At 37.7% G+C, this 13,314-nt stretch overlaps 1 protein-coding gene across 1 annotated transcript in view; it reads left to right on the top strand.

Annotated features, from left to right (window-relative positions):
* The window catches only part of LOC131929966 (uncharacterized), a 61,681-nt gene that overhangs the window by 19,550 nt on the left and 28,817 nt on the right, over window positions 1-13,314 (top strand). Inside the window, exons 6-13 of the mRNA XM_059286351.1 lie at window positions 1,118-1,242; window positions 1,470-1,664; window positions 3,939-4,109; window positions 4,291-4,533; window positions 4,640-4,825; window positions 8,603-8,776; window positions 9,864-10,112; window positions 10,386-10,595. Of these exons, the coding sequence (XP_059142334.1) occupies window positions 1,118-1,242; window positions 1,470-1,664; window positions 3,939-4,109; window positions 4,291-4,533; window positions 4,640-4,825; window positions 8,603-8,776; window positions 9,864-10,112; window positions 10,386-10,595 (1,553 nt within the window). The remainder of the gene's footprint in view (window positions 1-1,117; window positions 1,243-1,469; window positions 1,665-3,938; window positions 4,110-4,290; window positions 4,534-4,639; window positions 4,826-8,602; window positions 8,777-9,863; window positions 10,113-10,385; window positions 10,596-13,314) is intronic.

Below are 13,314 nucleotides of genomic sequence, written 5' to 3'. Positions count from 1 at the left end.
AGTTAACGCATATGTCATGGTCCTTTACAGAGGCCCGTGCAGGGTCTGGCCGGAACGGCTAGTATATATATATATATATATATATTTATATATATATATATATATATATATATATATATATATATATATATATATATATATATATATATATATATATATATATATATATATATATATATATATATATATATATATATATATATATAGAGAGAGAGAGAGAGAGAGAGAGAGAGAGAGAGAGAGATGCTTTTTTAAATACCTCCATAATTCTTAATAGAGGTAGCCTATATGTCTAATGTGAATGTTTAAAACAAAAATTTCTGTACAGGCATTAAAATACCCAAAGAAATACCAATTTTAAAACACTTATGTTTTTTTACTTAACGCCAGCGTGAGTATGTGTTATAAAACAAACAAAAAAAATTCTGCGTCAGCTTGGCTAAAGGCTGCTCCATCTTTCGTTACTCTCACAAACTGATGACTGAGCTCCTCCCACTAAGGGGTCATCCATAAATGACGTCACTCTTTTTTTAACGATTTTTGCCTACCCCCTCCCCTCCGTCACACGTTGTCACAAAAAGCCAGACCCCCTCCCCTAAAATGACGTCACACAAAATTGCAGTTGAATTTTTTTTAAAACATCGATATTTTTTTCAAAAATCTTGTCTGAAATATGTCATAAATAGAGGATTTTAATCAATTCCTATTACAAATTATTAAAAATGTTTTCTAAAACGCAAAATAAGTTCTAAAATTCGTTTTCTAACATTTCTTTTCTATAAAGCAAAAGTGTGACGTAGCACCATCTGACCCCCCCCCTCCCCCTCATCACACATCGTCACAAAATTTCCGACCCCCTCCCATCCCCCTACGAGTGTGACGTCATTTATGGACGACCCCTAACTCATACACCTCTTAACAGTTGTAGAAACACCGACCAATGAAAGAGTGGTTTGTAAAATATTCTTTAGCGTTATATACCTCTATGAACATTATACTAAACCTGCATATAAATTATTTCATATTTCTCTAAATATGTTTACGTTTTTTATTTAACAACCTTACACAGTTTATAATTCTTTTTAAATTTCCCGTAACTTTCCAACATATCTCACAGACCCACACGGACAAATGGCAACAGCCCAGGTTCTAGATTCTCCGAGGGGTATCACACAATCACGTACAAGGCTACGGACAATAGGGGGTTAACAACTACATGTCAAATGACATTTTATGTAGGAGGTCAGTAAAATTTGTGTTTAGCTGTCGATTTGTCATCGACGTGTTTTTAGGTCCTCCTCTCGTGTCATCGAAAAATTAATGTATAAAACTAGTTTTAATAGTTGACTAACAGGTATTAAAAATAAGACAACAACGAATAAAATTAAACAAATGGATCAAATGTGTAAGATATTATTATCCTCATATAGATCTAAATTGAAAAGTTGAAAAAAAAAATAACTGAACAGTTCGCAGGTGTTCTATGTCGAATACGAACAAAATAGAAAGCGGCACCACCACATGCAAGCCTGCTTCTCACCCCAACCTCTACGGCAGCGAGTGTTTCTACAACTGTTATGAAGGGTATGAGTTGGTGGGAGGAGATCCGTCATCAGTTTGTGATAGTAATGAGAGATGGAGTAGCCCTTGGCCAAGCTGTCGCAGTAAGTATTAGTTTTATAACACAAACATTGTCGTTTAAGTATGTCCTTCGTCGTATTTCCTTGTTCGAAACTTTGAGGATACGTTGGAGGGATCTTCTTTCAAAGCCTCTGAGGTATCTCTTTACTTTCTTGTTTAGTTTACATGACTCTGTAGCATAGAGGAGTACAGAACGTACATTAGACTCGTAGATCCCTATTTTGGTTCTCTGCTGCAGTGAGGATGATTTCCAGATCTTAGCAAGTCTGTTGAAAGCATGTGCTGCCATTGTTATTCTGGTTGTTATATATTTCTTGATGCTGCCATTTGCTGAGATATGGCTGCCGAGGTACTTAACATCTTCTAACCCTGCTCCATTAGCAAAGGTCTTTAGAACACTTTTATTTTTTTATTTTCACTAGCTTGGTTTCCCAGGAGTTTATCTTTACCCCAACGTTTTTAGCTATTTCCTCTATTTTTGTGTTTTTTTCTTGGAAGTCTTTTTGGGCTTGTGAGAGTAAAGCCAAGTCATCATCAAAGTCACAGTCCTCTAGGTGGTTGGTAAGTTCCCAAATAATTCCTCTTGGCTTATCCTCAGTGGCTCTTCTCAAAGTCCAGTCTATTACACCCAAAAAGATGACAGGTGAGATGACACAGCCCTGTCTGACTCCTGTTTTTACCTTGAACCATTCACTTTGCTGATTTTCATGTCGCAAACAGCATTAGTTGTCAGAGTACAGGTCCTTGAGAATGTTTGTGACGTTTCCTGGAAAGCCATATAGCTCTAGTATCTTCCATAATGATGGATGGTGGATGGTATCAAATGTCTTCTCGAAATCTATGTAGTTGACGTAGAGAGAGACGAATTCCACTCCAGGGACTGTTCCACTATAGTGCGCAAGATAAACATTTGGTCATTGCATGACCTGTTGGCCCTAAGCTAGCTTGCTCTTCACGACGGATTCCATCGATTTATTTCCTCATTCTTTTAATAAGACTCTGCAGAAGATTTGTCCTGGCACTGATAGAAGTTTAATGCCTCTCCAGTTCTCACAAACATTCAGGTCGCCCTTTTCGGAATTTGGTGATGATTCCCCATTTCCATGAGTCTGGCACATTCTCTTTGTTCCGTACTCTATTAAAAATCCCTGATACAGTTTGTGCACCTATGTTCGGTCCTTTTTCGGGATTTCCGCAGTGATTCTGTCAACTCCTGGAGCCTTAGTGCTTTTTTTTTTTAATAGCTTCTATTAATTCTTGTTCTGAGATTGGTCCTCTAGACATTTCAAAGTGTAGGTAAATGTCTGTGAAGTTAGCAGCTTCTTCTGGGTCTAGTCTGTTCAGAATCTCTTCAAAGTATTCTGCCCATCTTTTCAGTTGCTTTTTCTCCGTTGTGAGAGTTCTCCAATTTTTTCGTCTTGAAACTGGATGATTTGTTTGCTATCCCGCTTGTAAGAGTCCTGATTATCTCGTAGAGTATTTTGCTATCTCCCTTATCAGCTACAGCCTGTGTTTCTGTCGCCATGTTGGCTATATAGTCTCTCTTATCGTTCCTAGCATTCCTTTTTATCTCTTTTTGTAGTCTTCTATATTCTGCATCGTTTTTATGGTTTCTATGGTTCCAAATATTGTTTTTTTAATTAGGCTTCTCTTTTCTTTTCAATGGTATTCAAAATATCATTTGAGATCCATTCCTTCTTTTGTTTATTCCTATGTCCTAGTATACATTGACCTGTTTTCATGTACAGAGGCGAAACGACCCGTTTCGGCGCCTAGGGCGAACTATCAATTGTATGCTTCCTGCCCATTTATAAATATAGTTATTCAAGAATGAAAAAGCGGACCACCCCCCCCCCCCTCTGCTGGGAAGGCTAGTAAAAGGTTTTTCGTGTAAATCATTGAGTAAAGCCTTGTAGCCGTTTACTCTCTTAAATTTGGGTATAATTTAATACCCCAGCTTAAAATGATCATTTTAGTGAATTTTTTCACCTGTTTCACACCTTTAGGGTCGGCGCCCGAGGCGGCCGCCCAAACCCGCCCTCCCCTAGCTACGCCCCTTTTCGTGTATATATACTGGATCCTTTCGCTTTGTTATTGGTGTCCAGTTCTGATAAGTCCTCGAGTAGACTAAATCTATTTTGTAGTTAAAGTGAGAAGTTTGTTTTAATGGTGGGATCTTTTAGTTTAGCTGAGTCAAATAGCTGGTCTGTTCTGCTCTACTCTAATGTTGAGAGCATTGTTCTAGCCGAATGCACTTTAATTAACTTGTTTGATATATCTACTCCAACTGCACACAGAGATAATCTGCCCACTTCCAACAACACCCAAAGGAAAATTTAACTGCCCGCCAACCACCTATTACAATTTAACATGTACGCTGACATGTGTTGATGATTACGTGACAGCTGGCCTCACACAAGTCAAGTGCCATGCTGATAAAAGCTGGACTAAATACGAACCTTGTTTAGGTGAGTAATTCAAGATATTTTCTTTTTAAATCATGTTTACAGACGTTTAATTTAATTTATAGGAACAGCAGGTTTATAGTAAAGGAAAAAAAAAACTCCAATGATTGAGCACTGGCACTCTTTGTTTTATTATCCAAAGTCAAATGAAACAGATTCATCACTATTTACATTTTTACTATAGATAAAACAGCCCCGCGAATATCCTGTCCTAACAAAATTGAAGCTTTGGCTGGTCATAAGAGTAGCCCAGTCCCCGTGATGTGGGAAGCCCCATTTGTCAGTGACAACTCCGGTGTCAGTTTGAATGTGTCAAGTGATATAGCATCGGGCTACAAGTTCCACGTTGGACACACAAATGTGACGTTTACAGCCACAGATGACGCGAAGAACATAGCAACATGCACGATGGTGGTCATCGTCCAAAGTGAGGCTGATTTAATAAATTACATCCCCTTGTTAAAGTACATCAGTTTCTTTTTGTTACTGTCCGCGTGGAATACCTTCAGGACAATCGTTTGTCTCTGCCCTAGGGATTCACTGTCCTGAGTATCCACAACTCAACGATTCTGATATTTCCTGCCCACTGATACGGAACGAGTACGGATCTGTATGTGTAACAACGTGTCACCAAGGCTACGAGCTGGCCAACCCGGCAAGTGATAGACAAGAGTGCCAAAAAAACCGTACCTGGAGTGGTGATGAGCCAGTTTGTGTCCGTAAGTTGTATGTTTTTGTGATTGGTAGTAAACGCTAGTAGTACATCATACATCAATGAATAACCTAATATATATATATATATATATATATATATATATATATATATATATATATATACATATATATATATATATATATATATATATATATATATATATATATATATATATATATATATATATATATATATAGCTGCATACCCGTGCTCCGCCACGGTAAAACTTTTTTAAATGTACCAACTTGGGAACAGAACAAAACAAAGAAAAACACAACAAAAACACAAACGCAACTTAACCACAACACAACCACAACATAACCACAACACAACCACTACAACACCACAACACCCACAACACCCACAACAAACCACAACATTAGAATCACCACCGAACAACACGCTTTCCTAGGCGCCCGCGCCAAAATAGAGCCTGTCCAGCATAAAACAAACAAAAACACAACACAAACAAAAACAAAAAACAATTTAACACAACCACAACACAACCACAACACAACCGCAACACAACCACAACACAACCACAACACAACCACAACACAACCACAACACAACCACAACACAACCACAACACAACCACAACACAACCACAACACAACCACAACACAACCACAATACAACCACAATACAACAACTAGAACACCTCAACACCCACAACACAACCACAACATAACCACAACACAACCACAACACAAACACAACATTAGAATCACCACCGAACAACACGCTTTCCTAGGCGCCCGCGCCAAAATAGAGCCTGTCCAGCATAAAACAAACAAAAACACAACACAAACAAAACAAAACACAACACAACCACAACACAACACAACACAACCACAACACAACCACAAAAAAGTTAAGTCACATAAATAGATCCTACTCCATAACTTACAATAAAAAATGCGATGCAAATAAATGTACGGCAAGTGTTGTTTACTTTTATGGTTCTAAGAAAACACATTGGAATCACCACCGAAAAACAAGCTTTCCCTGGCGTCCGCACCCAGCATTCTCTATACTATAATTCTAAAATTTCAACATCTGTTAACACCAAAAAACAAAAACAAAAATTAGTGATTTTGAGAGATCATAGACTAGTTAGAAAATAATATGAATAATCTTAACATTTTTCTATTTTACTTGTGAACCTTAACATATAAAAATCAATGAACCCTGCCCGAGCACCGGCAGACGAGCCTGATTCAGTGAATGACTATAAAACCCCCAGCTTGTACGCAAACCGAAAGATAGAATAATAATTATTAAACAGTACGTTCAGTGTATACAATAAATAATAGGCAGCATTTAAAATATCCGTGTTTTACCTAAAGTATTGCACTTTATCAATTCACGCCTTTTTTTCAGTACTTTAAATTTTAAAAATTTACAATAGAGTTTCATAACTAAAACCATTGCGCACCCAATGAACGTGATGACGCGTCTATAATAGTTCAAATAGTTGATTAAAAATTATAAGTAGTAAATAAATAAAATATTGCCTTTTATTAATCCATGCTAATTTTTTTTTTCTAACAAAATTTCCTCTTACATATTCCGCATAATTTGCATTCACATTTTGCTAATAATATTATTGCAACACTAATTCCTTCTAAGACGTCCGTAGATTTGCATTCACAATTTGTTTATTAGCGTGAGTTTAATTTATTTTTAAATTACCTCCCTTGTCAAAATTTAAAAAAAAATATATCCACTTTTTCTAGGAATATAAACGAAAATGATATTTGACATCGATTATTTTAATATGTTTTAGGAATGTGCGTGTATTTAATATTTTCTTTACGTCATGCAAAAGAGTAAAAACAGTGGCAACTATAAAATAACTTTATCTGGTTATATAAACAAACCCTACTCTTTTACCTATAATAAGACACTGCGATGCCCTGAAAAGCGCTGCAAGGTGCGATGTTTACTTTTATGGTTCCAAAATCTATAGCGATGACGGAAGGACTGACGCACTACCTAGCCGCTTATATTATATACTAGCTGCATCCCGTGCTCCGCCACGGTAAATCTGTTTTAAAATTAAATGTTCTAACTTTGGAACAGAATAAAACAAACAAAAACACAACATAAACACAAACAAAACACAACCACAACCACAACACAACACAACACAACCACAACACAATCACAACACAACCACAACACAACACAACCACAATAGAACTACAACACAACCACAACACAACACAACCACAACACAACCACAACACAACCACAACACAACCACACAAAAAAATAAGAGATCATAGACTATTTAGAATAAAATATAAATAATCTTAACATTTTCTATTTTACTTATGAACCTTAACATATAATAATCAATGTGGAAGCGATAAAAAAAAATTAACTTAAATTATTGAGAGTGAGTTGAATATTAAAAACACGTTTTCCCCGGCGTCTGCGCACAGAGAGAGCCTTTCCATTATTCTCAAAAAGTCTAATTTCACCACCTGTTTTCATAACACCGAAAAACAAAAGAAAAAAGTAGTGATTTTGAGAAATCATAGACTAATTAGAAAATAATAATAAATAATATAAATAATCTTTTGTTTAAAAAAGGTTATACACTCAAGACACGATAGGAAACTAACCGTTGACTTTATCGAATCAGGCGCATCTTCCAGCCCCCCGGACAGTGGCGAAGCGAGGTCGGGTGTCACCCGGTGCGGCACTTAATGGTGTCACCCCCCAGAGGCGTTGCGACAAACTTTCAAGTTTTCGATTTACACCCCCCTCAAACTTTCGATTTGCACCCCCCCCTTCAAGTTTTCGATTTGCAACCCCCCCCCCTCAAACTTTCGATTTGCACCCCCCCCCCTCAATTTTTTCTCTCTATATTTTGCTATTTTTTGCCTTGGTGTCACCCCCCTAAATGGTGTCACCCGGTGCGGTCCGCACCCCCGCCCCCCCCCCCCCTCGCTACGCCTCTGGCCCCGGATGGGTTTTCTTCTAGTCCGCGGGACGGGCACACTATTATTTAATAAATGTGAAATTTATTATATGTCCAATAAAAGTTTTTAAAAATCGGGAGCTTTTCGGATATTCTAATATAACAATAATGTTTGGGGTGGTACGTTTTATGCTATCGGGCTATAGAAACAGCCTTTTTTTAAAAAACGTTTGCACGATTAAAATACTTCAATAACTTTCAATAACCACAAAAATAGATAGTAGCTTATATACAGCCTCGTGGCTAATTTTAAATAAACAAATGAACAAAAAAAATACATAACAAACGTTTTAATAACAAGCTTTTCTGTAATAATGCAATAAAAAAAGAGAAAAAAAAATGATTTTCTTTAAATATATAATAATACACTGTATTTAAATTACTATGTGCCAACTTTTAAAATGAATCTGTCATTTATAAGTGTCCGAAAATTTAACCGCCGATCTATGACGACAGCCAGACTGTCGACAGACTCACGGCAGACAGAAGAGGCAAGTTAAATAAAAGCTTGCAATAAACAGCATTTTTTAATCAAAATTAGCAGTTATAAGTTCGGGACTACTTTCAGATATACAAGTCTGAAAATATGTACAGTATTTTATGTATTTGTTCTTGATTTTACGATGTGGCTTTTGTTTTCTCCGTTAGTACGGTATGATTTTTTTTTAGTTTCTAATTGTTTGAGTTTTGAAAATCTTTTATTTCATAAAAGTAATATAAAAAAATGAGGGAAAATTCAAAAAGCAAATTAATCTTAAACTTCTAAAAAATTCTGCCATTTTTTAACAGCAAGTTCATGCGCCCCTCCTCCGCTTGTTCTACATGGAAATTTTGATTGTCCAGACAAGTTCGTCTTCAGAAGCGTCTGCCACCTAAAGTGTAATCATGGTTACCAAATTACCGGACCGGCAAACATTACCTGTGGCATTACTATTCAATGGTCACAGTACGGAAACTGTTTAGGTAAATTTTTATAAAAATAATGTTTTGTTTAAAAAAAATGAATCAGGCAACCAATTAAAGCGAATTCAATGTCATGTTGCATTGTCTTCATTTCTTAACCCATGGTCTAACTATGAACCGTATCTGTCAGTTATAAGAGCACGTATTTTCAATCGGGCGTTTCAATCTAGACTGACGACAGACAGAGACAGTGAGTTAAATAAAAGCTTGTAAAAAATGCATAAAAATGTTTTAATAACAAGATTTTATGTAGTAAAGCACTAAAAAGTTATTTAAATAGTAGTGTATAATTTATGATCTCCATTTTAGTGCATTAGTACATAAAAGCTTGTTATTTAAACGTTTTCTATGATTTTTTTTCCATACTTTAATTTTTTTAAATCAATAGAGTTGCATGACTAAAAACCATTGCGCACCTAATGAACGTGATGACGGGTGTATAATAGTGCGGAATAGTTTGATGAGACAGCCTACTTATTTGGACAAAATTTTAATTAATTCATAAAAAATTAATTAGGCAACCTATTAAGTCAAATTTAATGTCATGTTGCATTGTCTTCACGTCTTGAACTACGTACGAACTACGAACCTTATCTGTCAGTAATTTCGCTAGGCCGTTTCGATCTCGACAGACTGACGACAGACTGACGACAGACAGGGACAATGAGTTAAATAAAAGCTAGAAAAAATAAAAGTAACACAATATGTCATTTTTTTAAAAATACACATAAGCTACTCAATGCATTTTGATTGTCGCTGTAAATAATAAAACAATTTTACACACTTTTTAAAAATAAAGAACTACCCAGTCACATTAATTAAATAAATAATATTCCATACATCTGAGCGCCCCTTTGTAAGTAGATGAATGATCTCCCCTAGATTAGAGCACCCCTCTTAAATGAAAAATCTCCCCTAGATGTGAGCGCCCCTCTATAATTCAATAAATGATCTCCCCTAGATATGAGCGTCCCTCTATAATTCAATAAATTATCTCCCCTAGATGTGAGCGCCCCTCTATAATTCAATAAATTATCTCCCCTAGATGTGAGCACCCCTCTATAATTCAATAAATGATCTCCCCTAGATGTGAGCGCCCCCTACTTCCCCGCCGGCTGCACTGACCAGATGAAAGTGGAGGCTGCAAGTCTAGGAGAGCCGACCTACGTCATCTACCAGCTACCGGAAGTTGAGGACAACTCTGGGATGAAGGTCACAGTTACAGGTGACCCTGTGTCAGGGTCCAGCTTCAGTCTGGGCACAACGGAAGTGACCGTTACGGCCACTGACCTTGAGGGAAACAGCGGCAACTGCAGCTTCACTGTTCTTGTCGAGTGTAAGCTATGGGTCTTTTTTTTTTCTAAACAAACTCCAAAGCTTGCATTACGTTTAAAGAAAAGTTTATAGTTTTTTTAAGGAAAGGTCTTCTTTATAAGTCTGAAAAATTTAAAATTTCCAAGCCTTTTTAAACTGTTTAGAAATGCAGAGGGTTTTTATTTCATTATAAAGATTGTACATGCCTTATCTAGCTCTCTAATGTAAACAGTTTTTATAACCAAATTTAATTAAATGAACATATTTATTTCTAAAATATTGTTTTCTATTCCAGATGTGTATTGCGAGCCACCATCCATTGACCTATCCGGGAAGAATTTAATCCAGTACACCTGCCCTGACCGTCACGTGATGGGGGCCAGCTGTGGTCTGTCTTGTCAGGACGGGAACCCGGTCTTTGGTGCCAGCTCCATCAGGTGCCAGAGAGACACGGACGGAAATCTTACCTGGGCGTGGTCAGGTACAACCAGACCTTACTGTGACGGTAAGTGGGTCAAGAGGTCACGTGATATAAGGTAATGTATTTTTATGGTCTATTCATTTATATATATATATATATATATATATATATATATATATATATATATATATATATATATATATATATATATATATATATATATATATATAAACACGCTCCACCTGTGTCTAGAACTTTCTATCCATGAAGGGTGGTAAGCAAATATATAGAGCAGCGGTGGGGAAACAGATGTAGTGTTCTATTTCTTACAGTTTAATAACCACGATAAATATAATAAGTAAAACTATTTCACGTGTTTTAAACATTATTTAAATCGCAACGTCTGCTTGTTTATTTGATTGTTTGTTTGTTTGTTTGTGGCAAATCTTGTAACTCAATTTCGTCCCTCTCCTAATGCAGCGATTTCGTTCAAACTTTCCAGACACGTTTCACTTCGATGACAATAGAAGTCTATCAATTTTTAATTTAATTAGATGTTTAATTAGTCATTGAAAATGAATTAAATGGTTTCGAAACAAAATTAAATAACTCGATATATTACTATATTCATTGCTAGCAGGGGAGATAACTTATATTAACTAGCTAGACTCGATCACCCCAACAGTCTAGTGAGTTAGGGTTCACGAGAATGTTTACACTCGTAGAGCTGGTCGATCTAATGAAAGCTACTAGAAGCAGAAAATAAAGATTTTAAACGATTTGAAACATGATTTAGAACTTTCTGTCGCCTGTAAAATATTATCACAGACAAAATAAAGATCTATAGAGGTTAATTGTCGAGCGTGAAACGCGTGAGTGCCGAGTGACCTGCGTTATCTCTAACGTCGAGTGACGGTGCTGAGGCTGACATGTGATCATAGGACTCTCGAGTAATTATAATGAGTGAGTAAACTACGGCTATTTAAAGCGTTCGGAATTTGTCACTCAGGATAGAACGACAGTTGCTCAGGTTATCAACGTTTGTGGTAATGGAATCTATGAGTCGCAAGATCCCGCAATGTGGGGTGGAGGAGGGGGGGGGGGGCTGACAGACTATTAAGGGGTAAAAAAAACTCCGATAAAAAATCATTTTTAAAAAATAAATTATGGTTTTCGTGCGCCTTGATAGCTTTTTAGTTAAAACTAAACAGGTCAACTCTAGTAACACTGATTGTTCTACAGTAAAACTGATACACACTGTTGAGTAGAATTTTTTAAAAAAATCAGGATGGATATACTTAGATCTGAATTAGGTTAAATGACTCAATAAGTAAAGAGATTAAATAATTTAAAATTTAGTGTGGCAGGCTCTATAATATATATATATATATATATATATATATATATATATATATATATATATATATATATATATATATATACGAGAAAAATGGCCCGTTGAGGAAGGATACAACAGGCGCTAGGCTGATAGTGCTGTCTCTTTTCTCTAAACTAAAACCACCCCCCCCACACACACCACCCCCCCCCCCACCACCCCCCCCCCCCCAAATATGTCTACCGTCCCATTCAACGAAATATAATTATATACTTTTTCCAGTGTCCGCCCCCTCCCAGAAAATTCTAACCCCGCCCCCGAAAATTTCAAGTACCCCCACCCCTCTCCGGGGAGGAAAAAGTCTAAATTAAAACCACCACGCCCCCTCACCCCCACCCCCCCCCCCCCACACACCACCCCCCACCCCCCACCCACCCCACCCCCCCCCCTAAAAAAACATGTCTACCGTCCCATTCAACGAAATATAATTATATACTTTTTCCAGTGTCCGCCCCCTCCCAGAAAATTCTAACCCCGCCCCCGAAAATTTCAAGTACCCCCACCCCTCTCCGGGGAGGAAAAAGTCTAAATTAAAACCACCACGCCCCCTCACCCCCACCCCCCCACACACCACCCCCACCCCCCACCCACCCCACCCACCCCCCCCCCCCCCCTAAAAAAACATGTCTACCGTCCCATTCAACGAAATATAATTATATACTTTTTCCAGTGTCCGCCCCCTCCCAGAAAATTCTAACCCCGCCCCCGAAAATTTCAAGTACCCCCCACCCCTCTCCGGGGTGGAAAAAGTCTAAATTAAAACCATCCCCCCCACTCACCCCCACCCCCCCCCCCACCCCCTCCCACACACCCCACCCCCCACCCCCCCTAAAAAAAACATGTCTACCGTCCCATTCAACGAAATATAATTATATACTTTTTCCAGTGTCCGCCCCCTCCCCGAAAATTCTGCACCCGCCCCCGAAAATTTCAAGTACCCCCACCCCTCCCCGGGAAGGAAAAAGTCTGAAAGAAACACTAGTGTCGCGCTTAGCCACTACCCGAAGAATTGCATTAAAGAAATTGCAAGAAAACCACTTTTTAGATTAGACACATTAATTAGGCGGTAATTTTATTATAGAGTATCGATGAAGAAATTTCTTTTGAGTTGGGGAGGGGGGGGGGGCTCAGACGTTCTTACGCGGAGGGGGGGGGGGGGCTTCGCCCCTACCCGAAGAATTGTATGCAAGAAACTCTTCACGAAAACCATTTAGATTAGACAAAATGTTTACTCGAGAATCAATGACGTCATATTACTGTGTGCACTCTCCGGCTTGAGATGCTAAATGTGGCGAAGTCATACTTCGTTTTTCGAATTACTATGCATGTTTTTATTTTGCTTGTGTTTTCTCTAGAGCGTTCTTGTCAGACAGAGCGTTCTTGTCAGATACATAGACAGACAGCGAA

This window comes from Physella acuta, unplaced genomic scaffold (genome assembly GCF_028476545.2).
Source record: "Physella acuta isolate Inbredline_101_S28 unplaced genomic scaffold, ASM2847654v3 ptg001700l, whole genome shotgun sequence".
NCBI lineage: Eukaryota > Metazoa > Mollusca > Gastropoda > Physidae > Physella > Physella acuta.
The sequence above is the reverse complement of the archived record's forward strand: the minus strand, read 5'-3'. Positions and strand labels throughout refer to the sequence as shown.